Source organism: Xiphophorus couchianus, chromosome 17, assembly GCF_001444195.1.
Source record: "Xiphophorus couchianus chromosome 17, X_couchianus-1.0, whole genome shotgun sequence".
Lineage (NCBI taxonomy): Eukaryota > Metazoa > Chordata > Actinopteri > Cyprinodontiformes > Poeciliidae > Xiphophorus > Xiphophorus couchianus.
Genome location: NC_040244.1, coordinates 15,622,292 through 15,648,320, shown reverse-complemented (window position 1 = coordinate 15,648,320; position 26,029 = coordinate 15,622,292). Strand labels below are relative to the sequence as shown.

At 42.6% G+C, this 26,029-nt stretch overlaps 3 protein-coding genes across 7 annotated transcripts in view; 1 reads left to right on the top strand and 2 right to left on the bottom strand.

The window, feature by feature from the left end:
* Positions 1 to 142: 142 nt before the first annotated feature.
* hcfc2 (host cell factor C2) lies at positions 143 to 9,147 on the bottom strand. Of its 4 annotated transcripts, none has more exons than XM_028044076.1 (17): positions 8,005 to 9,147; positions 7,241 to 7,389; positions 7,005 to 7,165; positions 6,558 to 6,760; positions 6,395 to 6,479; positions 6,209 to 6,312; positions 5,332 to 5,568; positions 5,070 to 5,261; positions 4,227 to 4,291; positions 4,049 to 4,124; positions 3,915 to 3,958; positions 3,782 to 3,841; positions 3,116 to 3,217; positions 2,848 to 3,045; positions 2,035 to 2,329; positions 1,879 to 1,951; positions 143 to 1,669 (listed from the first exon to the last, which is right to left on the bottom strand). In XM_028044076.1, the coding sequence occupies exons 1-17, from the start codon at positions 8,168 to 8,170 to the stop codon at positions 1,660 to 1,662; spliced, it is 2,220 nt and encodes a 739-aa protein (XP_027899877.1). In that variant the 5' UTR covers positions 8,171 to 9,147; the 3' UTR covers positions 143 to 1,659. The 4 variants fall into 4 exon arrangements, with proteins under 4 accessions (XP_027899877.1, XP_027899878.1, XP_027899876.1 ...); XM_028044077.1 differs by having other exon boundaries at positions 3,918 to 3,958; XM_028044075.1 differs by having other exon boundaries at positions 3,912 to 3,958; positions 8,005 to 9,146.
* A 543-nt stretch (positions 9,148 to 9,690) lies between these two features.
* elk3 (ETS transcription factor ELK3) lies at positions 9,691 to 16,723 on the top strand. 2 transcript variants are annotated; one of them, XM_028044109.1, is made up of 5 exons: positions 9,691 to 9,905; positions 12,970 to 13,201; positions 13,303 to 14,007; positions 14,970 to 15,092; positions 15,865 to 16,723. In XM_028044109.1, exons 2-5 carry the CDS (start codon positions 12,995 to 12,997, stop codon positions 15,958 to 15,960), a joined length of 1,131 nt encoding a protein of 376 aa, XP_027899910.1. In that variant the 5' UTR covers positions 9,691 to 9,905; positions 12,970 to 12,994; the 3' UTR covers positions 15,961 to 16,723. The 2 variants fall into 2 exon arrangements, with proteins under 2 accessions (XP_027899910.1, XP_027899909.1); XM_028044108.1 differs by having other exon boundaries at positions 9,692 to 9,905; positions 12,967 to 13,201.
* A 297-nt stretch (positions 16,724 to 17,020) lies between these two features.
* Positions 17,021 to 26,029, bottom strand: part of cdk17 (cyclin dependent kinase 17) — a 44,269-nt gene continuing 35,260 nt past the window's right edge. Inside the window, exons 9-17 of the mRNA XM_028044088.1 lie at positions 25,684 to 25,746; positions 24,308 to 24,431; positions 23,973 to 24,093; positions 23,669 to 23,766; positions 23,476 to 23,581; positions 23,152 to 23,194; positions 21,967 to 22,057; positions 21,299 to 21,376; positions 17,021 to 20,786 (exon numbers count right to left, since the gene is read on the bottom strand). Of these exons, the coding sequence (XP_027899889.1) occupies positions 20,746 to 20,786; positions 21,299 to 21,376; positions 21,967 to 22,057; positions 23,152 to 23,194; positions 23,476 to 23,581; positions 23,669 to 23,766; positions 23,973 to 24,093; positions 24,308 to 24,431; positions 25,684 to 25,746 (765 nt within the window). The 3' untranslated portion in view covers positions 17,021 to 20,745. The remainder of the gene's footprint in view (positions 20,787 to 21,298; positions 21,377 to 21,966; positions 22,058 to 23,151; positions 23,195 to 23,475; positions 23,582 to 23,668; positions 23,767 to 23,972; positions 24,094 to 24,307; positions 24,432 to 25,683; positions 25,747 to 26,029) is intronic.

Sequence of the window (26,029 nt, the reverse complement as noted above, 5' to 3'; positions counted from 1 at the left end):
GCTGCTTCTGCAAACAGTTTGAGAGTGTAGGACAAATAAGGGTGTGAATACATTTGCTTGTTGCCACATGGACAGAATAGCACACGACTAACACCACCGTCCCAAAACAGCCTCTAATAATCAGGAAACGAATGTACCTCCATGTTGTGGGATATTATCAACTTTATTTATCTTGAATAAGAATACATTTAGTTTTCTCTGTTGCTTGTCCAGAATTGACTAAAGTTCATGTAGTTCTGGGGAAAACTGATATTAAAAGCTTGGCCTCTGGAGGCAAATTGAAGAATTGACTTTCACAGAAATATATATATCTTTTTAAAGCATAAAAAACATTTGCAGATAAAAAAAAAATGGAAGAAAGTAACTCCAGACAAGCTAGAGATACAGTACAGAAGACTGGTAGCCAAATGGAGCACTGCTAAATAGGAAGACAAATTCATAATCTTGGATATTTTGTAATAAAAATCGCTGGGGGAAAAAATAAAGACAGTTTTGTATTAAACTACTATACAATTCAATATATAGATCGCATTATAATCAGAACTTTGTTTTTCCCCTGAAGGCGAGTAAAACAGCATCACTGAAGTCGACTGCAGACAGTAGAAGAGCTTGTATTTCAGGCGTCCTGACAGGAAGCCGAGATCCCGTGCCGTTCGCATCAGTTCCTGTTTGTCTGAGGTTCTCTTTAAAATAAACAGTCACCGACGACAAGAGCTTCCCCTTTATCCAATACGCCCGGCACACACACACACACCCTTTATGCACATATCACTGGCACTGATAGATAGAGGCAGAGCCAGCCTAACCATGTGCACTGCTGTTAGGAGTCCTCCCACTTAAGCTTCAAATTATTAATCATTTTTATTGTGAATTTGACTTACAAAATAAAAATTTTAAACAAATGGGCCTTAAGGGAACTCCAAATAAAAGTTGAAATAATACAGTAGTAGCATTGTTTGATAGTCCTGCTACTAGCTTAATCAAGCAAAAAAAAAAGAGCTTCTGTTTCCCCAACATTACCAAGTCTTACAGTGAACATAACTGCCACATCAAATGAATAAGGCAGAAAAATGACCCAATTTAATAAATAATGTGAACTAGAATGGGGGTCCAAACTGAAGTTCTCCCTAGGCCTCCTGCCATCTTGGACCGGCTCTGCCTTTAAACACAAGCTCTTTTACAATTTGCTGGAGTTGTATTTTTGTGACAAAATGGAAGGCAACATTTTCTTTCATTAGATATCTAAAACTAAAACCAGAACTCATGTAGACGTGTGAAGTACCATGCAGTTTAAAAGGAGAAAAAAACAACAAAGTGAATTAGAACCCAACCTCTGCTGGAACACAGATTTCATTAGCTTAGTGTTTCCTCCTGGTGTTTCAGTCATATCTATATATAATTATTTATTATTAATGATGATTAAATCATCATCCAGGTCTATAAAAACAATTACTGAATGCATCTCACCTGACAACGTCTTCATATTAGAGATTATTTCATAAAACAGTTGCTAAATAAAACAGTTGGAGGTAAAATCGGCCTGTGAATCTATTTACAGTTTCATCAGAGAAAAATAAATTAGGAAAGATGTTTTAAGAAATGTTCAGTTCAACTTCCTGAGGGAATTTTTTTTTTCCCTGTAGCTGGTCCAGAACCGCCTCAGCTGGAGCTGCAAGGTGAGCAAACAACATGATTCCATGAGTTTAAAGGAAGGAAGGAAAACAGGAAGGAAAGGGAAACTAAAGGACCAGAGGAAGGAAGGAAAAAAGGTAGATAGGTAAACTTGGATCAGGAACAATCTGAAAACACGTTTTTTCCTAACTAGATTTTCTTTTCCGATCCTGATAATCTAACTCCAGTCTGTTCCAGACTGTTTACCTGTCAGCTGCGTCTGGATCAGCGTCAGCGCTGCCGTCTGGTTTGGCAGCAGAGCCCCGCAGTTTGATAGGATCTGTTAAAACCCAGAGATCAGAGGTGTTCAGATGGAGATGGAACAGGAAGTCGGGGGGGATGTGCAGCAGGAAGCAGTTCTACCTTGGATCCAGCGGATCTGCGTGGCCGGTCCGTAGCCCTGCTCGTTCTTGGCCGCGATGCGGAAGACGACGGCGGGGCGGCAGGACGCCGAGCTGTCGATGTGGGCGTTCTCCAGGTGGGAGGAGCTGACCGAACAGCTGGTCTTGGTGCCGCGGTAGATCCGGATGAAGGCCATTTGCCCCGGGCGCTCCGAGCCGGACCGGCTTTTCCTTACCGCCAGGTACATGGAGTACTCCAGAATCCGACCCGACGGAGACGTCGGCGCCTCCCAGGTGATCTGGACCGCATCACTGGCCTGAACACAACGCACCGGACCAGAACCTTCATGACTACCAGAATCCTCCAGCTAACCTTTTCCTCCCACCTAGCTGCGTTTCCATTTCAAAAGTGCACAAAACTTTGTCCATATTCTGCTAAGTTATTAAATAAATAAGAAACGCAATTAAATTCACACACGTACAAGTTTCTTTACATGATAAGTCATTAAAAAACTACTTCCTGTCATCTTCTTCATGGTTTGCAGCAGTAGCAACATCCGGTTGTTGACCATATGACGTGTGTGATGCAAAAAAAATTAAATAAAATACATTTTAAAAAATGTTCCCATTGCAGTTTTGCTAAAGAAACCAATTTTGATACAACCCCAAAAAAACCAAAAACATCTCATAGAAGCACCAAAACTTTTGTCAAAAAACGAGAGCTTTTTTAAAATTGTCATGTTTCCATTAAGCAAATTTATTTTTGAAAAGTCAAATTGTGCAAATATATGGTCAATGGAAACGTAGCCACTGAGAGGAGATGCTGTTGCGTTACCTTGGAGATCTTGACGGCGGCAGGCGCTCCGGGGAAGCCGGGCTGGCAGGTCTTGAACTCGCTGGCTGGGCTGAAGTCTCCCTGAGAGAAGCAGTTGATTCCAGCCACCCTGAAGCGGTACATCTGACCCGCGGTCAGCGGCTGTTTCTCCCGGCCCGGGTAGTCCTGAGGGCTGGGCAGCTTCCTCTGGTGGAAGGCCTGACAGAAACACAGGTCGGTCAACGACACGCTAACACTCTGTTAGCTCGCTACCGTTCAGGAGTCCCACCTGTTGGTCTTCAGCTGGCAGGAAGTAGTGGCTGACCTCGCAGTAGAGCGTCTTAAACACGCCGACATCGAACCACAGGCAGCCATCTTGGTTCTCCTTAGCCTGAAGGCAGCACAGCACATCCAGATGAACAAGCCGCAGCGCCTCGATAAAAGTCTTCACACCGTTTAAGCTTTTACCAAAACCAAAGTGAAAACAAGGTCAGATTGCTTGTTTGTGTTGATAAACGGGATTCTGATTCAAATAAGGCTCACTAGAGGAGTGCCGCAGGGTTCAGTCTTTGGGTCACTTCTCTTTCCTGTACATGGTCTGTTTTCTTTTTTCAAGCTATGTTTATCAGTGATTAATAAAGACCAGGAACGTCCAGAAGCCCACAGGGAGCGCTGTTAGAGAGCACATTTTTATTTTGCTTTGACTGTTCCACTTATTTTGTTTGAGACTATGATACTTTTTGTGAACATAAAATCTAGATCTGGACAGATAAATCGGCGCTGATCTCTTTAATTTGGTGAAATTTTGACAATTTAGCAACTTTGTCACTATATTTAGGAACTTTTCAGGAGGAAAAAAAAACATTAAAATCAACCGAAATCGGAAATCTTTTTAAGGATCGTCGATCGGCTAGAAAACTGCAATCGGTTCACAGTATTTGGCATGTGACCTGACCTGATCTGTGCTGGCGTACAGATCCCCCGTCTGGTCACTTGGAGCGGTTTGTTTGTCTGGAAGCAGAAAGAGTTTAGTTTGGATATTTCCAGGATCTGGTTTCTCTGTGAGCCTCTTCCCTACCTGGCTGCTGCTGCTGCTGCTGAGCTGAGCTGCTGTCCTCCATCGCTGCTCCTCCTACAGCATAAAAAGACAAAAGCTGAAGCAGAGGGAAGGCAGGTGATCCTAACTGACTCGATTCCTGTTGGACAGGGAAGAGAAACCAACCGCAGTGTTTGGACTCAGACTCTCTCCTAGCACTCTGCTCCTCCGCTTTGGTTTCATCTGATGGTGCTGATGAGTCCTGGAATTATAAGGAAACATTCAATCCCACCTCAGTGCGAGTGAAGACCAGGGTGAAGGCGTTAGTGTTCAGTCTGGCTTCACGCTGATGAGTCACACCTACCTGGGCCGATGCGTTCTGTCCTGGACCGGACGGGTCCTCGTTTGGATTCTGAAGGGACTGAGGATCTAAAAAAATTACACAGGAACGTCATCAGCTTTGATGACGTTCAAAGCCGAACGTAATCACTGGCGCCATCACAAGGCGCCAATGACAAACAGTTTCAGTTCAGTCCATTTTAAGGTTCCTGCTGGAAAACATTGGAGCAGCTAAGCAAGCACCGGGCGACAGTGGAGAGAAACCAGTCACTTTAACAGGAACAAACATCCAGTATGACACATGGGAAGACAAAAAAACTAAATCTCTGGGTCGGGAGTACTTTCTGTGGAACAAAGAAACTGGAGTAAGTAGAGAATGTCTGGGCCAGGTTTTAAAGGAGGGCAGATCGATCCAAATATCCATGATATCAATACCAAGTCGGTATCAATATTGGATTCATACTAGCATGATAAAAAAAATCAATATTTAGTTTCAGATTCCTTCTTGAAATTATATTTTGTCTTTGTGTTACAGTTTCTCAACTCTACCTTAAAACAGATTTTGCTCTCAAATGATAATTTTTTTGCATGTATTTGGAAAACAATGTACACAAAACTGTTGTTTTTCCTATTGTCTTGGTTTACAACATTTTGTAGACACCTGTAAACTTTATTTAAATTCTGTCCTAGGTTTGAACAAAGGAAAAATAGGAAAAACACCAAAAGATAAACGTAGTATGACGTATCAACCTTAAATATCTTTGTATTTAAAATGTATTGATGCCAAAACATGCGGCATCGCACACCGACTATTGACTGCAACACCGGAATGAAAACTTCATTTTGAGCCTTTGTTGAGTCTTCTCACCTGCAGGACATTGACCTGTCCCAGTTTGTCCTTCTGTTCCAGTCAGCTGAACTGGTTTGGTGGTTGGACAGCGGACCACCGGCTGGATCTGCAGGATATAGAAGTCTGCTGCAGCCAGGGGGCGCCACGCCACGTGAAGCACGCTGACCGTGGACTTGATGAGCATCACTCCCTCTGGCGCAGTCGGACGATCTGGCAGCAGACGACAGGGATGTCACTCTTCCTTACCAAAGGCTGAGCTGCGCCTCCCCTCCGTCCTCACCTGTCTCCAGGTACCAGAGGTCCTTGCAGCACACCTGGTAGTTCCAGCTCTTGCGGTAGCCGTCGCGGCCGCTCCAAATGTACAGCCTGGAGCCGACGGCAGCCGAGCAGTGGCCAGCTCTGGCTCGGGGCCAGCATGCGGACGGGTCGTCCGCCTGCGGGCCCTGGTTCTGGTTCTGCAGCTGGGACTGGAAGTCTTCCTGCTGCTCCGGGCCGACGCACTCCCAGCACATCGAGTCTTAGGACGGAAAAACACCGGCAATGGTTACCGTGCCAACCTCCGGCTGGGATGCTAGATCAGTGTTTCTCAAACCTTTTCAGGCGAAGGACAATTTAACCCATTTACTAACACTCATGTACCACCTGACTAACCGCAACAACATCATCTTAATATGTACAACCTGAAATGAAAATATTAATCTCCGTCTTGTAAATGTGACTTGCTATAACAAGAAAAACATGAACAAGTCTATTCGAGTTATTCCATGTGGATTTTTTTTGTAATTCAGAAGTAAAAAATAAATGAAAAATAGACATTACACAATGTTTTCTTTCAGTCTGTTGTCAATAATTATTTTTACTTTTGGTGCTACAAATGCAGTTAGTCAGTGTTGGGCGCAGCGCTGCTCACCGCCTCCAAAAACGAAAAAATATTCCTGCAGGCAAGAATTCCTCAGCTTTTATTTAGAGGCCCCCAGTCTTAAGCCACTTATTCATTATTATTTTTAAACACAATCATTTGGTAAGCTAATTGTATTCACTGCACTTAGTGCTCTCGTCACAGCTAACAGATGGTTGCTTCTGTGCAGTACCATTCGGACCACTAGGGGGCCCCAGTGGACCACAGCGAAAGACAGATCTGAGAACGGATGACTCACCCAGGTTCAGAGAATCCAGCGAGTTGGAACAAATCCACTCTGTTGCCGTGGTGACCCGTTTGTCCGTCTCTGGAGCAAAAGTCCAGCCTCCAAAAACAAACATCCTGCAGACAGATCAATAAAAGGGAGTGTTTAGAGGCGGAACCACTCGGATTTTACTGCGTTTCACGGCCCAGCCTGCAGCACCTGTTTCCAACAACGTTAGCAGAGTGAAGGCTTCTGGGAAGAGGGGTGGAGCCGCTGGTTTCAGGCATGGACCAAACCATGGAGCCTGAGGCAGAGAAGAAGAATACATCAGTTTTGTGGACATGAGCCGCTAACGGATCTCATGAACAACCGGTAGTCCTACTGAGGTCGAGCTGCCAGAGGTCGTTCAGTCTGCAACCCTGCATGCCCCCAAACACGTAGAGCTTGGGCGAGCCGAGGCTGGCGTACGCCACACAGGTGTGCGACTCTCGCGCCGACGGACCGCCGCCCTTGGTGTCAGGAACGTTCCAGCCTCTCGCTCCCATCAGCGGCTGCAGCTCCAGCTCATAGAAGTCCCCCAGGTACCTGAAAGCAACCACAGCTTAATCCGCCACACCAGAAACCACCAACACCAAGAAAGTTATCGCCACGGCAACCTCTTCTGCAGAAACATGGAGTCTGCTAAACTAACCGGAGCGCTGACGGATAAGACTTCGTAAGATTAGCAGTAGGTGTGCCACAAAATATGGTTAGCATCTTAAATCTGCTGGCTAAAAACTCAATTTCAACATAAGAGACAACCAAGCAGCCCAGAAAGATGTTTCGTTACCTTGGTACGTTCCCGTTGGGGTCTTCACTGTCATTGGCCAGGCCCCCGAATAGGTAACACTTCCCCCCCGCCAGGGTGAAGCTGTGTCCGATCCGAGGGCAGGGCAGGGATCCGTTCCTGGGCGCTCTGGGCTTCAGCTTCTTCCAGAGCCACCGGCTGGCCTGAGGAGGACACAAGCAGCTCTGGAAGGTTCCATCACCTAGCAACAGCAGCGCTCAACTCCACACCTGACTTACCTGGAGCTCATAGAGGCTGTTGGTGTACTTTCCGTACTCAACCATGCCACCAAACACCAGGATCCGGGTGCCTTCGCAGACGAAGCCATGAGCGGCGCACCCGGGTGGGATGTCCCCCCTCACAGCAGGGAGGAACCATTGTTTGGAGACTGAAACAGCAACACAGATATCAAACCAGCTGCTGCTTTAAAACATGGTTCCACAGCTTTGACTTGGAGTTCCCACTTGACTTGATGCTTCTTGCTATTGTCAGTGATTTTCTGGCAATAAAGTGGCAGAATTAACTTTTGTCAGAAAATGTGGAGCTCTTTGAAAGCCAGTGTTTAAGCATAGTCCAGACATTTTGAACAGGATAGGATCATTTGCTTTCTTAGTTCGAAAACTTAACTTTAAAGTGTCCAGCTTGACGCTGCCATCACTATGTGTTTCTTAGGATTTAAAGTCTCACCTTAAATGATTCAAATTAAAGGTGCTTAGATTTCTTATTTCACCCTGGAAAAAAAACTGTTCAAATATCCTTCAGGGATGCAAAATATAATATTAAAGTCCATTACTAATGCATGCGACAGACGGGGAGACAGCAGAATTTAGCCACTTAAAGTAATATTACTGAACCCAATTTAACAAACTGTCTTTAAACAAAATAAAACCATGACAAGTGACAGAAGATGGTAGTTTCATGGAGGTAAACAAACTTCGTGTCGAGAGCTGGGCCACTTTCCTCCGCTACAAGCTAAAAACATTAGCAGCTAACGTTAGCTTACCCGTGTTGTAGACATGGAGGTCCTCCGCTATCCCTTCATTCCCGCCACCGAATACAATGATGAGCTCGCGGATTGCCGCCGCCCGGTGTCCATGCCTGGACCGGGGAACGACTCCGGTAACGGAGTGAACTTTCCTCCACTGGGGCCCCGCAACACTGCCGCTCATTTTCCCCTCACGAAGGACCCCGAAAGTTTGGCGCTGTTGACGTTTCAAAGATGGAGGCGGGGCCGAAGAGGAAACAGGAAACTCAACCGGAGAGAGAGAAAAACTAAAGACCTCTCACTCTGTTAAGTATTGGTTGTATCCAAAAAAAAAAAAGGGAAAAAAAAGAAAGGAAGGAAGAAAAGAAGAGAACAAAGGAGATTCATCAAAAGCAACGACCGAAGTTATTTAGCTTAGCAAACTAACCAATAATTATTATTGTTAAAAATATGAACTGTCACCTAATACACCGCACTGCTCACTTCCTCTCTGTTTATCCTCAGTGAGCATACCTTAATATTTGCTGTAATTGTTTCATAATGCATTAAGAATTACAATTCTTCATACCATTTCATACAATACCAAAGAAAATTTCATTTTCCTATCCCTTAAAAACCACTGTGGCATTCAGTAATCTCTTCCATCACATTTAACCTACACATCTACTCTGAATAATCTCCTCGTGTTAGTAAGAGACTCTTTTTAGTTAAGAAAGAAAGCCCAAACAAGCCTTGTTGTGCGGTATCGGTGGCATCCCGATACACACTCCAAAAATAAAAAATGGTTTAGAGCAAAGTATATTCATTTACTAGAATGGTCCAATCAAAGTTCAGACCTAAATGCAAATAAGAAAGTTTTACCCAGACACGAAATTTGCCATTGACAGATGCTGACTATGCTTTGAGATATGGTTTCGAAAAATGAATGTGCAACACCCGTGGGCTTTGTAAATCATATTAGAGTCTGTGGCTTATTGGAAAACCTGTGGAACATTCAGGTCACCGCATGAACACACCGAGTTGTTGAGAAACTGCTTCTGGGTAGCGTCATGTATTTTCTCTACATGATTTGTTTTTCAAAAACGATTTCAAAACACAAAATCTGAAAAGTGCGACATTCATGCACGTGTGTTCAGTCCCCTGGTGGTGGCAGCACCATGCTGTGGGGATGCACTGGAAAACAAAACAACAACAAAAAAAAAAAAAAAACAATCCTAAGGAATTGATTGAAGTGGACAAAATGTGAAACACTTTTGCACTAAGTCGAGTTTTTAATGTTATCTGAGCAGTAAAACGGTACATTTTTTTAAAAAAAGGAACTGAAATGCTGGGCTGATTTTTTCACATTTCCGGTAGCTCGGCTGACCTAGGTCGCGCGCGCGTGTGTTTAGAAACAGGAACAGGGTGACGTCAGTTGTCACTTGGCTCCGAGCTCTCTCTGTGTGTGTGTGTGTGTGTGTGTAGTAGTAGTAGTAGTAGGAGAAGGATTACACTATCAGTGTGTACAACGTCTAGTTGTGTGATTTGCACGAGCGTGCGCGCGCATGCATGCGTAGGTGTGTGTGCAAGACAGAGAGAGAGAGAGTGGTTTAAGGGGCGTGTTTATAGGAAATAGAGATTTTTGCGTGGGGGCGCGTGTGTGTGTGTGTGTGTGTGTGTGTTTACACAGACGGGAATACTGCTCCAGAGGAAGTGCGCTCGTTCTCCGTCTGCGCGTCCCGACTTCCTGCTCTGAGGCAGGAGAGAGAAAAGCTGCGGATCCGCTTTCAGACAGCGGGGCAGCAGCAGCAGCAGCAGCAGCAGCATGGAGCCCCGACACAACACACACACTCTGCTTTAAGAGCCAAACTCCCACGACACGCGCGGACAGACGCACAGAGAGAGAGAGAGAGAGAGGAGCAGCGGCCGTTCACAGCTGGGTAGGTGCCAACTTTCCTTCCGTCTCCAACTTTCTCAAAGTTACCTAAAGGCAGCATCGAAGTGAAGTAGAAAAAAAACAACAACTTGTGATCCGTTCAAAAATCCTTTCTGAGAGCGCAGGAGGCGCAAATCTATACCGCCAACCTGAAAAGCGCAACAACAACAAAAGAGAGAGAGAAAAAAAAGCCATGCGTAAAATGTTAAAGCCGTGCGTAAAAATGAGTAAAAGGTTTCCCCAACCAAACAGCGTTCTTGTGCTTGACACTATCACATATTTAAAGGGCGGGGGGCTAGAATGAGGTCGGTGTGACGATAGGTGAGGGAAGGGAAGTAAAAAATGAGCCGTGGCTCCTTTAAAACCTGCTAGTAGACTTTCTGGTTTGTCTGGACCTCGCAGACTAATTGCCATGCGCTTCCGGATAGAAGCTGGCAGCAGACAACATCTTGAAAATGAGTCACCGGCTGCCGCAAAACAAAGAGCCCCCTTTTACTCCCTCCTCACGCAGACATATTTTAAAAAAATAATAATCAGAGCGGAGGAAATGGAAGGAGAGTCATGGTTTGGGTTCTTCCTGCTGACCTGAACAGAAACACAGAGAGAGGCAACAGGCTCAAACGGCGGGCTTTTATTTTGAAATCAAATTTTCAAACATTTACTTTAACAGATCAAATAATTTGCTAATATCAGCACACCATTGTGCGATCCCAGTGTTTATTTTAGCAGAAGCATGATGAAATCTGAAAAGTGTGGCATGCATGTCTATCCAGTCTCTTTTACTCTGGTACTCCTAAGGCAAAAACAAAAAACATAAAGTGGTGCAACCAGGTGTCTAATGATTGAAAAGATGAAAAAGCAGGTGGTTTGGTCAGACGGTTACATTTTCTGGGCGACATGGAAACGTCAACCAGAATAATTCATCATCATGGAGTACGGTGGTGGCAGTATCATGATGTCAGGATGCTTTTTAAAAAAATGTTCAGCTGATGCTAAATACAATGTGGTTCTTGGAAGACTTGGAAAGGTTCAGCTGGTAACATTCGAATTATAAAAGTTTCCCCAAAACGTGTAGAAGCGCGAGCACACATGCGCGTGTGTGAGTGTGTGTGTGTGTGTGTGTGTTCTTAAAAAAAACCTTCTACATCTGCTGGGTGTTGTAAGAACTGATCTCTATAAACAAACAGCGAATGTGTGCGCTTGTTCCCGGTGCTTCCCACCGACAGGAAGTCCTGGACAGCCTCTCACCGGGAATGACGCCCCTGAAGCTGAATGACAGGAAGTCCTCCTGTGGACAGTTAGACATCACTGCAGTTCCTCCGTCACCTCACACACACACACATACACACACATGCACCAACACACAGGAGCACACATACGTACAGGAAATAGGAAGCGAGAACTCGGTCAGTTGTGCGCTTGCGAGGCTGGTGGGTCATTGTTTTGTACTTTCCCCTCGTTTTTTGTCCTGCTGCTTGGTTTCCTTTCAGAGACAAACAGATTCACAGACAGTCGTCTCTCATGTTTCCACCGCTGCCGCACAATATGTTGTTATTATGAAGGCAGGTGGAGCTACAGTTCTCAGAGAGCGCACAGGAACAGACGCACACACACACACACACACGGCAGGCAGTCAGCGGTTTCCAGGTAAACACGTCGGTTAGGGCCACGCTTGTCTTGGCAGAAGGGTCACTAACCACATCCTGTTTTATCACCATGGAAACATCTGAAAGCCATCTGACGCATGGACCTTTCTCAGTGACTCTCATAGTCAATAAGAAACTGTACTGAGGGAGGAAAAGCCTGCCAACCGCTGTGAGCAACAATTATTGCGATTTGTTGTTCCACTCAGTGCCGTGCAAAATGTTAATAATCTTTTAGACTCTTTTGCATTTTTCAATCACAACCTCTGATGTAGTTTAGTTGAATTTTGTATTGTAATATTGAAAATGGGGCATGCTTATGTATTCAGCCTCCTCACCATCCCCTATGGTGGTGGCAGCATCATGCTGTGGGACTGCTTAATTTATCTGTGGAAGTTGATCAGAGATGGATGGGAACATGAGGAGGAACCCTTCCCTTGCTCGTAAAATCAAGTGTGTGGTTGTAATAAAAAATTTAAAGAACTTCAGGGGAGTAAGAATTATGTTTACAAGGCACGCTATCTGTAGTCACAATCCAACAGGGGTCAATTAGTAGAAAATGGTCATACCAGCTGTTTACAACCTGTGGAAGGAAGTAGAAAAACCGCATGCCACCATGTCTGCGTATAGTGGCATGTGGAAAACATAAGCTCTTCGGTAACAAAACCCAGAGGACATGCGCTAACATTTTTGCTCTTATGCTTACTTTCTCTAGAGCTGCTAACTTGAAGAGCACTGCTAATTTTAGCACGCTTTAGCTTTTGCATGGTTATTTTTGATTATCTCCATGCAAATGTATCTCAAGAGATAATTGTTAAAAACTTGCTTTTGCCATCAAAATTAATGGCAAAAAATTTCCAACAATTAAAGAATTTCAAACAATCCACGAGCTACAATTGTTTTTGAGACTCGTTAGCCTCTGTAACGTCTGTAGACGCGCTCCGGATCTCTTCTTTTTTTAAATTCTGATGATGCTAATGTTGTTGTCACCATCTACTGGGGCGGAGTAAAGACTCCACCTTTTTAAATTCAATTCCCAAAGCTTGTGTAGATGTAGACATTTTTAAAAACAAGAAAACCCTTCCTGAGCTGTGCATCCAACTCCTCTGTCTAAATGTTTGAGAGTTTAGCCCTTAGCTTAACTAGCTTAATTAAGCTAACCAGCTAGATGTTGCTCGCTAGTGAAATTAAAGTAGCTAGCTTAATTACCTAAATTAAGTTAGCTAAATTAAACTCGCTTGATGAAGGCAGATAGCTAAAGTAAGATAGCTATTTAGATTAAGCTAGCTAATAATAATAATAATAATAATAATAATAATAATAATAGTCCAAATTTCGTACCACAAACAAGCAAAGCTGGTATGACAATAAAAAGAATCTTAGAATCCTTGGATCCTAACTCTGTGCTTTTCTAATTCCCAGTAGCAGAACCCCCGGTGTCTGTGTCGTCATGGAGAGCTCCATCACCCTCTGGCAGTTCCTGCTCCAGCTGCTGCTCGACCAGAGCCACAAACATCTCATCTGCTGGACGTCCAACGATGGAGAGTTCAAACTGCTCAAGTCCGAGGAGGTGGCCAAACTGTGGGGGCTGCGAAAGAACAAGACCAACATGAACTACGACAAGCTGAGCAGGGCGCTGCGCTACTACTACGACAAAGTATGCACACGTGAACTGCAGCACAAACTAAACTGCTGTGAAATGGAGGTTCATGTTGACTCGTCTGGGTTTTGTTTTTTTTTCTTCTTCCCTATTTGCAGAACATCATCAAGAAGGTGATTGGTCAAAAGTTTGTCTACAAGTTTGTCTCGTTCCCTGAGATTCTGAAGATGGACCCTGCAGTTGTGGAGTCGGGTCGCAGTGGCGAGGAGGTTGGGGGGACGACGTCAGAACCTGAAGCTGAAGAGGAGGATCGAACTGACAGAAACCAGTATCGCCACTCCAACTTATACTCCTCCTTCACCATCAGCTCCCTGCAGCACGCTTTAGACCAGCAGCGGCCAATCAAACAAGAGCCCAGATGCGAGGAAAGCTCCTCCGTCATCCGGTTCGTAACCAACGGCGGCCACTCGTCCCTTCCTCCAACACCGCCTCCATCCATGACAGACAGCCCAAATTCCTCCGTGCTGTCCCCTCGGTTGGCCATCTCTTCGTCCCCATCCCAAAGCCCCGCCCACATACGGGCAAGGGGGCAGAGCCTTAGCGCTGATACTGAAGATGTCGAATTTAGCGCTCAACCTTTAAACTTGTCATCTGGTCAGAGGGAAAGAGAGAAGCTACGGTGCACACGAACATCAGAGAGGAGGGGGTTGGCCAACAGTAACCCTTCAAAAGGCAGAAAACCCAAAGGTTTGGAAATCTCTGCTTCTCCTCTTCTCCTGACAGGAAGTGACCTCGTCTCCATTGCCCTCAACAGCCCGGCGCTGCCCTCTGGGTCTCTTACCCCCGCCTTTTTGACCACACAGGTACGAATCGACATTATGCAGCCACTAACGCCACCGAACCTCCCCAAGCTTCCCCTTGAAGCACAGTCTGTAATAGGTAGCAGGCAGAGGAGAGGAAGGAGACATTTTTGATGCGGAAAGTCAGACAGGGAGGGGACGGAGAGAGGTGAGCGGAAAGAAAAGGAGGAGGGGAAGGAGGATTGAGGAGGTTTCTAAGTGAACCCATATGTTCTTGACGCTCCTGATTCACTGGCAGCAACTCGCTGACCAAAACAGGACAGACTGACTACATTCAGGCCCTCAGCTGACATTCTTATCCAGACTGAGTAATCATATACTGCTGTGTGTAAATCACTGACAGAAGCCAAAGGAAGTGGAGGCCGAACTCATTACTCAATATGTCAATGGTAACAGCTACTCCTTTTGGTAACTAGAACCCCTTCCCTAGCAAACCAACAGGAAATACGGTTACAGAGATTTGATACTTTCTTTGAAAATTGTCCCCATTTGCTTTAAAACCAAATCCAAAATAAAGGTCCTTGTAGTGCCATGGAAACCAGCTCAGATAAACCAACAAGGCCAGTTCTTTCAGGAATTTTTAAAACTAAATGTAAAAAATTGCTGAAAGAAAAATGAACAAGAATGACCTAGTGACAGAAGAAATGGTCTGACTGATGAATGACTAATAACTGACAAGGAGACGTCATCAAACCCCGGCTTCATAACTATTTACAGGACGAGTGAGGGGGAACTTTGTTGCATTTAAGGCATGCTAGGAAATCTCGGTATGAAATTAGCCTGAGAAAGAATGAGTTCCTTCATTTGAGCGAAGTTTCAGATGAAAAGCTGTTTTTTTTGCAACTTTTATGATTGAAGAAGCTATAAGTTGGTCATCATTGCCAGAATTAACCATCTTCTCCAGACACTATGTGGATTATTTTACATTGTCTGATTTGTTTTCTGTATTTTCCCCAACCTTCCAGACTCCATCTGGTCTGTTGCTAACTCCCAGTCCTTTGCTGTCCAACATCCATTTCTGGTCCGGTCTGAGTCCAGTGGGACCTCTGAGCCCAGCCCAACTGCAGAGCCATGCCCAACTCTTCCAGGTAATCTTCCGTTCTTTTGTTTGAGGCGATATCCTTCAACGGACGCCTGGTTTTCCTAAACACCCCTGGGTTCAGCTTAGTCAGAAATACCCACATCATCTGACTCGACCCCTTCAGCTCATATACAGGTAGCTAGTCAATTTTATTTTAAACCTTGTAATTTGTGTAGAACCAAGATAACCCAAATTCCTCCTTGTTGTCAAAATGTTGTTCGTTCGTCTGCTGTTGTAAAACCCAAACATTTACGAGGTCCACCTGCATCTACAGTATCTTTACCCGAAACCCAAGGTTTGTGGGTATTCAACCAAAGCCGAAATCATAACGCTAACAGTGCTTGGCCTTCGAAGATGACGCCATGCATAGGTTGCTTATTGATGGGAAGCTGGTTAACCCTAAAAGCTATTCCAGCACTAATAAGAGTCATTGGGCTATAAGCATACTTGTTTATGAGTAGGTACCCTTTGAACTGTAGCTGATCTTTTATAGTACGAGGTTGAAGTGGACTTCAAATAAACCAAACACATCATAAAGGGATTCTGCCAGCAAATCAAGTCTACAGAATATTGCCAAGTACATGGATTTCTTTCAAATACCTCTCTCTCTCAAAAAAAATAAAAAAACAGGCAGAAACTTTAATCCCCACACACTCCGACTTAATTTGTAATCACAAGAATGAACTGGTCGATGGTAGAGCACTACTTGCTTCTGGCCAAGACACGTTTCATAAATTGCTAAAAAAGTCTTTAATGTTTCTTATTGTGTACTTTCCTAGTTCCCCACACTGATGAATGGAGCCATTCCCATTCCTCCTTCCAACATGGACACGCCCTCTCCTCTGCTGCTCACGTCCAGCTCCCACAAGTCCTGATGCCAGCAGGAAGCTGGTTCCAGAGGGGATGAGGACGGTCAGACCATCATCATCAAGGAGCAGACCATCCTTAAGCTTGGATGAAGTTCAACCTGACTGAGCATACTTACAGCTGAGACTTCTACCTTCATTCCAGAAGAAACTGGAGCTCCACTCTGAGGATTTGCTCTCTAAGAAGAGCATAGTTTGGTTTGTATGTTTACTTCAGGGTCCCCACCGTACTTGTGGTAAAACATCTGACATGGCGTCAGAGTGTTCCGTGTCTCTCATCTCGTTTGATTGCCAGTCTCTGCCCAAATGTAGTTAAACCTCAGCAGAACACAAGTTTTTTTTTTTGCCATCTTCTGTAGCCGTCGTGCGTAACTCTTGGACAATGTGTGAAATAAAAGGAGGAAGCAGTAGAGTTTAGAAGTAACTCTGCTGTGAAAACTTTTCCCAGCCTTCCAAGACTAAATACAACCCGAGTTCCCACGTCTAGACAGCACATTAAGGCTTATGCTTTTTTCTGTATTCAAAAAGTTTTAAATGATCAAGTAAGTTATCAAAATGTGTTTGATAGCTTAAAGTTTATCATCACTAACAGGAACAATAGGTGCTAGTGGATATTATTATTTTTGAGGAAGTTGATGTTTTCCCACCTTTTTGTAATCTTAAAGCTAAGCTAATTACTTTCTTGTACCTTACATTCAGAAATAAGTTGTTTTTTGCTCAAAAAAGGTTAATGGTTCCAACAAAAAACAAAAGAAAAACACTTAAACAAGTTGATAATACAAAGTAATTAAAAATTAAGAGTCTAGCAACAACAATATCATGAAGTTTTCTGTCACTTTAGAACCGATCTGGCATCCTTTTCTGTCTCATTTAACTGCCAAACGTTTTTTAATGTTCAGTTTCTCTTTTCTGGATACGGAAAGGCTCAGGATAAAATTTTATCAAACGCTGGAAAAAATAAAACTGGGCTACATGAGATGGGACCGTAAGCGACTCCTAGCAAAGCATCTGCTAGCCAGAGTAAAAATACAGCGCAAAATTGACGCACAGTTTTCTATCCTTTTTATTATTTTGCACTGTACTGTACTTTTAATCTTTGCTGTAGCTTTTATGATGAAAGATTTCTGTAAATGTGTCAAAAGCTTTATATCTTCTTGGCCAAAACTGCACAAATAGCTTTTTTTTTGTAGCTGTGAAATTGCTCCTGTTTTTTTTGGTTTTTGTTTCGTTTTGTTCTTTAGGAAATATGACAGCAAATTATTTTTCATGTTAGTTTCTTATGTTGTGTTTTTAAATAAATGACTTTAAAAAAAAAAGTATTCTGATTTCCAATGTGTTAACCTTGAAGACCTTTTCCGTCGTTATTCAGAAAATGACTGTTACACACGCGTTTTATGAAACAAATTTTTACTTCTGATGGTTATGAGAAATAAATAGTTCCAGTAAAAAGAGTCACACATCAACTGTTCACCGGCAGCTCAGTGTTTCAGAGTTTGAGTTGACAACACAGCAGGCCTTCCATGCATCAGGCACACACATATCCACACACACTCGGACATAAAACACATACAATTAAATCATCCGTTCATCTGAAAAAAAAAGTACAGTTTTACAATGATAAATATTAAACCGTTTTAGAAATCTCCTTTCGTGCATGTTACTGCTGTTCATGTACAAAAAAAAAGTCATATTAGCAGAAACACAGTTTGCAGTTCACAGGGAAACAATCCTTAATTTGGATAAAGTGGAATATAAACAAACAAATTATGGAAAATCTAGATGTACATGGTTCCAATTTCCAACTTAAAAAGAACAGGCCAACGTAATACAGGAAATATACCATTAATATAATGACTTCCTGTTTACAGTACGTCACGTATGTAGTTGATTGTGTAATCACAATTTAATATCTCAAATTAGTGAATGTTCAAATCATTTAGATAAAAAATATTGGTATTGTTTACTGGATCATTGCACCATTACCTGCAATCTGTGTTTGATGTTAATATTATTACATTAATGATTTCAGATACAAGTTTATCAAGCTTTACCAGTGCTTCCAGCACTCTTCTAGCATGTGCTACCTAATCTGAAACAAAGAACACTAGTGTCGCTTAAACAAATCTTTTCCTGTCACAAAATAGTTTTCAGTCGGCCGCCGAACAAAAGAGCAACAAGAAAACTTCCCTCTGATCCCCCGACAAGTTTCAGTTTTATTTGGATGTCTAATGCACTCCCAGTCTTTTATTTTTAATACGCTTTTAATATTTTCTGATTTATTAGCAGTTCATCTTGTGAAGCTGTTATATTTAAATTTTTCCCAGTTATGTATTTATAACAAACAAAAAAAAAACCAACCTGCGCTTACATTTTTGCCAAGTGTTCAACAAAACTCTTTTAGCCATATTTAAAGCTAACTGGCTATGCTAAACTATAGCTTCAACTGCATAGTTATTCACACCAATGATGTACCTCTTAAGTCAAAATGCCTATATTTTTCTTTATACCAGAGATTAACATTTAAACAAACACTTGTTTATTGACCTAAATTTGTTTGAATGGATACCTCATCATGTATGTTTAGCTTTAGCGCCTAAAGTTAGCATAAAAAGAGAAATCTGCCAAAGCTAACCTAGCAGGGAAACATTGTTCACCACACATCCAATGCTGCTTCATAATTTTTCACAAAGTACATATCAAAACAGGGTTTAGCTTTTTAGCCATATAAGCGATAGCATTACATTAGCTAGTGCAAACTGTATTTTCTAAGCTTAGCAAAATGGCTGCGGTTTGATATTTAATGATGGTCAACACGGGAAAAACAAACCAAGCCGACCCCAGGAATGCAATGAACATCAGTTGTCATGTAAGAAATATTCAGGGACATTTTCTTATTGCTACAGGAAACGTATTTAAAAGAGAGACTCGCCAACGGGTTTAATCATCTTTAGCATCACTGTCAGTCGCCAACAACACATCAGCAGTAAAGTCTTGAGTTTTAATTTGAAATGTCTGTGTTGTAAAAATGCTGTGGCTCGACGTGACGTGGGAAAGCATCCACGTCGGTGCCGTTTTCCCAAGAAGTCACGGAACGCATCTTAATACTGTTGGGTAAACTCGGCCGTGTTGAGGCCCACGTCCCTGATGAAAACAAAACAAAAAAAATCTGCAAACGCTTGGAGTGCAGGGTAAAATTTCTGAATGTACAGTTGCATCGAGGCTCTCGACAGTCGGAGGGTTTGCAGGCTTGTCCGAGCTTTTAACTCGGGTTCTGGTTTTTCACATTACTCAACAATGCCGTCCAGTCGTCTTCCCAACAAGGCCTGGGCTGGTCTCTGGTATGTTGCTGCACCAAGGTTTCAAACAGCTACGGTTTCAAAAACTGCTCATTTTTGTCCCAGTGATAAATGAAAACCCAGATTAAGGAGCAACCAGAGCTTTCTCCTGTGTATGACGGGCAGAGAAATGCAGCGCTGCGTCATTTAACTCAATTAAACGAATCCGGATGTTTGTGATTTTCTCGACTGGAACTATTTTTCAGACAAGCATGGTGTGGAAACCAAACATTTCTGTATTAAATTTACAGCTGGCAGGTCTGTAAAGCAGCAGGCTGCAGGCTACCGGAATAGATTAACCAGGTAATTAGATTTCTGTTTCTCTACAAAGAGCAGAGTGTGGTCCATATTAAATTTAATGACCATTTATTCCATATTTGTATGAAAATAAAAATATCTTAAAGTAACATAACCGTAATCATCAATATGTCATATTTTAGCAAATGTAGTAATAGTTCCTGCTGTTCCACGTAAATGAAAGATTATGTTAGGAAGTTTTCCTAACACACAGGGATACTGTTTAGTTTTTTAATCTTGGGTATCATAGCAAATCTCACACCAGCCCATGCCCATTTCCATTTTTTGTCTCTGTCAGATTTGGTCCTATAGATTTACCAGAGTGAGCAGAAACCCAGCGGCTAAAACTGTTAGCTTTGCTCAGCCCTCAGCTGCCAGGCGCTATGCTCAGACTTTCAGTGGAACCCCCGACGGCAGCGGCCCCTCAGAGAAACACAGTTCTTCTGAAATGCATTTGGGGGAAAATAATAAAAATCCATCATCATCATCATCATCACCAGTCTTTCTCGTTCCCCTCATAGCCAACACCGTCGTGTGCTGCGGCTTTTTGAAATGTAGAAATCTTGTATAGATCAGTCACGGAAGCTCGAAGGAAAGAGAACAAAACAAAACAACAAGAAAGAAAAAAACAATCTCCAAATATACATGTACATATATACACATAAATATATATATATGTATAGATATACACAATGCATAAAAAGTTTGAAGAAACTGCAGCTGTCGCTCTGTAAGCACAACAATGAAAACAATAACTTCATCACAGCGTCGACATCAACATCCGTTGAATTTCAAACTACACATACCAAAGAATTATAGTCAGGAGAAATAACAGTAACCTAAACAGACTGCTTAACTGTGCATGGAGTCCTCAGTTCACATCATGTGCGCCAACACACATGTGTACACACACACACACACACACAGACATGTTATATAGTAGACAGTAGTAGTTTAGCAGCAAAATAAGTTAACCTCACACCCCAATAAATAAACAGTCTCCAAGCGTTTTGACTCAAAATCACTCATTCAGAGGATGTGTGTGTGTGTGTACGCGTGTGAGTGAGTCAGGAGAGACGCTCCACAGGGAGGTGGGCTCATGCGAGGAGTTGCTGGGAGGTGCAGATGAAGCTGGCCGGCTGACCGTCCTCTTCAGGAAACATTAGAAAAGCATGCTCTGCCTTCTGTTGATGTTGCCGTTACCTGGAACAACACAATACCCATGATGCCATGGGCCTCATTACGCTAAAATACAAGCACATCGAAAAAAGTGAACATTGTGATTTTCTTTGGTCTCATTTCAGAAATTTAAACCTGCTATATATAGTAAAGTACTTTAAGCTATTATTTCTTGTATTTTTGATGATTATGGCCTACAGATAATTTAAACTAAATCTTTTTGAGAAAATCAGTTGATTAAAGTGACACCATAAGTTTCTAATATTTAACTTTTTTATAACATTCTACTTTTATGAGAGACTGAATTTAGGGTTTTTATTATCTGCAGACCATCATAATCAGAACTACAAGAAACTCCAATGATAGTTACTGATGATGTCAGTCATCTGTGATTTGGCTTGAAAACTAAAATGGTAGAGAGCTGAAAACTGGAGGTATTGTTGCTAAAAGGCGGAAAATTTCTGATACAGGAAGAGTTTCAATTGATACTTGATTCCATTTGAATTATGGGAAATGAGATTAGATTCACGGCCCACCTGACTCGGGGTACGAGGAGTTCCTGTAGCCGGGGTCCCTCTGAAGCTGCAGCTCTTTTAACGTGAACATCGACACGCCTGAAACACGGGAGACAGAAACTCAGCTAGCTTAACTTGATAACTTTAGCCAAAAGCTAGCTGTATTGCAGACAGCTAGCTTCATGCAATACGTTTAGCTACCTGAAATACAGTAGAGAAAGAGACTCAGCTAGCTTAACGCAAACCCTTTAGCTAGCTGAAACAGGCGACAGCAAACTTAAAGAAACACGTCATCTAGCTGGAACACGATCGACACCTAGCTTAAGGCAACACACTTAGCTGGTTAAGACACTGGAGAGACAAACACTCAACTAGCTTAACACAACATGTTGAGCTAACTGAAACACAGGAGATAGCCAGCTTAACAAGCATTTTTAGCTAACTGAAACAAAAGAGACACCTAGCTTAATGCAACAGATTTAGCTAGCTGAAACACAAGAAACAGTTAGCTCAATGCAACACATTTAGGTAGCTAAAACACAAGAGACAGCTAACTTAACACAACGTGGGACAGGAAATCAAAGAACGAGTGATGCAGGAAGGCCTGAGGTGAGCAGACAGCAGCTGGGATTGCACAGGACGTGTGTGTGTGTATACGTGTGTGTGTGTGTGTGTGTGTGCTTGCTCACTTTCAGGCAGTGTGTGGACTCTCATCCCGAGCTGCCTGAAGTAGGAATGTTTCATCGCCTCATCAGCTGAAATCCTCGCCTTGGACTCGTACTGCAGAGACACAGAAGTCCAACGATACGTCACCCACTAGAGAAATGTGAATGATTCACATTCACTCACATTGTGAGTCAGAGTGCTGAAACACAGCAGAGTAAGCACATGTGGATTCCAAAGGGTGAATAACTGCACTCCCTGCTGGCTGCATGTGGTACTGACTGAATTCAAATCCAACATGATTAAATCTGGATAACTGATGTGACAACACGAAACACTAATTAGCACCTTTAGCAGCGATATGTAGAACGACTTCAAATAAATGCGTATTTTATTTCTTTAGAAATTTGAACTGAACATTTCAGAAAAATCAAACCTATAATTTATAATTATTCTACATTCAGGGTTCTTTCACATGTTTCAGATTTTATATCGGTGCATTTTTACTTTTAAGAAAAAATGGCATGAATAATTCCTTGAAATAAAAGAACACGCTCTCTTATTAGCGGAAGATAACTGAGCCACCAGATATTTTGTTATAAACAATTACTTCTTAGCATGTTTTTTCCTCTACTGACTAAATGAACCCCAAAATCCATTTTTCATTATTAAACCTTGCAATTCCTGCGATTTGACCCGGAAGTAACCACATGATGGATGTAAAAATGCTAATAAGACTCTACTACAATAAAAGAAGAATTTATGGAAGGATTTCTACACGTAAAGGGGCGGCAATAAATATGTTCAGTTCTCTAGCGGATCACCCATCTTTAAAAAGATTGATCTGCTGATTCCAATTTGAGCCGACGCAGATTTTTTTTTTAATCTCAAAATTGCTAAATATATTGACAAAGTTGCTAAGATGGCAATAGTGGGGTGAATATTGTTAAAGGAAATTTGGGAAAAATTATTGGCTAGTCGGATTAACGATGCGCTTCTACTTGTATTCAAATACTTTTCAGGCTCAGCCTCTGGAAAAAAGCTTCAACATTATTAAATTCATAGTTAAACAACTATTTACCTTCAAACATCCTGATGGAGGACTACAAAGGATTATTACTAAGCATCTTATTTGTGCCTTTAACATGACAACCTTCCACTAAATGAATCTTAGTCCCAGACGTGTGCGCTGTGCGTTGCTTGACACTTACTCTGAGGAACGCCAACAGCAGCTCGATACCTTCGCTGTCCAGCCTGAAGGAGAAGAGAAGAGCAACAGCTCAGTATCTGCCAGCAGAAAGGGCTGATGGGAATGTGGAGGACTCATGGGAGGAAGGAAGCGCACAGCCGGCTTTAATGTTTGGCAGGATTTCCTGCCTGAAATGGCCAAACACGCACTCAGAAATGCACAACATCACTGGACACATTCAAACCAGCCGGGGGCTGCATAACGAGAAATAAACGAACACAAAACAAGAAGCAGCAGCAGCAGCAGCAGCAGCAGCAGCAGCAGCAGCAGCAGCAGCAGCGTGTACCTGGGTGCGTGGTTGATCAGCGGCTGCGGTTTGTATTTGGGGAAGTTGTAGGATTTAAACTCTTCAATGGTGGAGATTCCTGGCCATTTCTCCTCTGTGGGTGTGCCTGAAGTTGCAACAGTCCAATCAGACACAGTTAGATGGCTACCAGCTAGCGTTACCATGACGATCGCGTTCAGGATGGGATCCTCACCCAGCAGCCTGAAAATGAGATGGAGCTCATCCTCCACGGTGGAGCCGGGGAACAGAGGCCGACCTGCAGCCATCTCGTAGAATATACAGCCCACACCCCTGGAGAACAAACAGCCAATCAGCTGGCAGAACAACAGCGGGCTGGAGAAATGTCACTGAGGCGACATGGTGGGAGCGTGAAGAGGAGGAAGGAAAAAGCACCGCGTGGTCGGATGTTTCTCTGGGTTTAGATATATATCTGACTCCGTCTGCTTCACTGTTACTGTGGGGGAAACTGATAAAGAGGGGCATGATGGGAGATTTACCACATATCGATCTGTGTGGAGTACTCCGAGGATCCTAGGAGGACATCCGGAGGCCGGTACCAGAGAGTCACCACCTCGTTGGAATACGTCTTGGTCGGGACAGACTTTGCCCTCGCCAGACCTGCAGAACGTCAGCACACATCAGCAACCTGGAACTGGAGCGTTTCCATCGGAAACGGCTCCCTGCATTTAGCAGTTTTGGAGCTGATTTTTCAGCCAATTTAAGCTAAACGTTTTTTGCCTTCCTGTTATCAGCTCTCTCTCTTTCACACAGACTGAAAGAACTACAGATTTACTTTTTAGCAACAAACAGGAGCTCTTGAGGTTCCTCTTACCAAAATCAGCCAGCTTCAGTTCCCCTCTTTCGTTGATTAGGAGGTTCTGCGGCTTCAGGTCCCTGTGGAGAACTTTCCTCTTGTGACAGTAAGAAAGCCCTCGTAAGATCTGGAACAGGAAGATCTGGAAACGCACATTTCAGGATCTAATGAATTTACTGTCGTCTGAGCAACCATTTAGTCTGGGCAACTTTACAAATTTTAGGATGTTGAATCAGATCTAAATATGACTTTTTTAATCTTACATTTAAAATCCTACTATGTCAAAATGTTTTATCATTCGAATCTCTCTCTCTCTCTCTCAAACTATGGTGGCCCAAAGAAGTCAGCGAAATGCAAAAGCCATAACACAATAGCAAAAGCCAAAGTGGCTAAGCAACGCTACGCTAGAGAGACTTTCAGCAATTCTGTTAAATACTAAAACAGAATTGAAACTAATATGGAATTTATACAAAAATAGAGTTTATGCTAAAATAGAAGTGATGCTAATCAAAAGTTATCCTAGCAAGTTTATCATAATCAGGTTTTTGCTAAAATGGAATTATGTAGAAACAGAATCTCTCCAAAATGAAAGTTATCTTGGCGATGTTATCACTTCCGTTTTAGCGTAGCTTCCTTTGTGGCTTTTTTTGCTGTTGCGTTGTGGATTATGCATTTTGTTGACCCTTCTGAGCAACCATACAATTCAGCTATTATAATTCATGCGTGAATAACAGACTATTACAACGCTTAGCTATTAGAGCCTCCTAAGAAGAGCATAACTCAACTGCAATTAATACAAAACTCAACTGCAAAGATCAGAAAGCACTTCTACCAATATTACGTTTCATAAAATGGAAACCTGTGAATTGATTTTAAGGTGCTTCTATTGGATTTTAAAGGTATCACTGGTCTAATCCAGCCTATGTAATCACTTTCCACCATGCAAATCCCCCAATTCCTTCCTGATAGGCCTTCTGTTGTTAGAAGTCAAAAGTCAAATCTAAACCTCATGATGAGGCATCGTTCCTTTACTACTGCCTCAACATTCTTCCTGAAAACCTGAAAGCAGCTTAGCGTGACTGCTACTTGAACTTTAGGAATTCAGCTTTATATTGGCCCAAATGAACTTAGCTTAATTCAGTTTAATTTGGTTTTAATCAATTGATTGTTAGTCAGTTAGTCAGTGTAATCTTTTACTACCATTTTATTTCATTATAAATGAAATGAGTCATCATGATTTATTTGTCTTGTGGTTCAATGAAACTTTTTTATTTATTTATTCATTTATTTAATAGTCATGTTTTTGCATTGCCGGTATCAGTTTCTGGTATTTCTCATTCAGTTCTGCAGTTTATCTGACATTTGTTGAAGTCGTCTATTAATGGTATGCCCACCTTCACGTTGTGCATGCTCATGATGTTTCCACAGTCGTCCATGTACTGCTTCAGATCCTTATCCTACAAGAGGAGATCACACCATAACTACCATGACTGCCACGAATAGTTCATCGTCTGCTCTTTCCAGAGAACATTGCATATTGAGCAAACTTAAACAGGAAGTGGCTTTGACCTACAGAAGACTGGAAACATCAAATGAAAAAAATAAATAAATAAATAGTAGAAACGAGCGACAATATAACAACTAAAAACTAGAAAATGTGCATTTCCTGGGAAAATGCAAGTGTGAATGCTGAGTGCTTCTGTTGAAGATGCCAAAACATTTGAAGTGAACTGCTGAAGA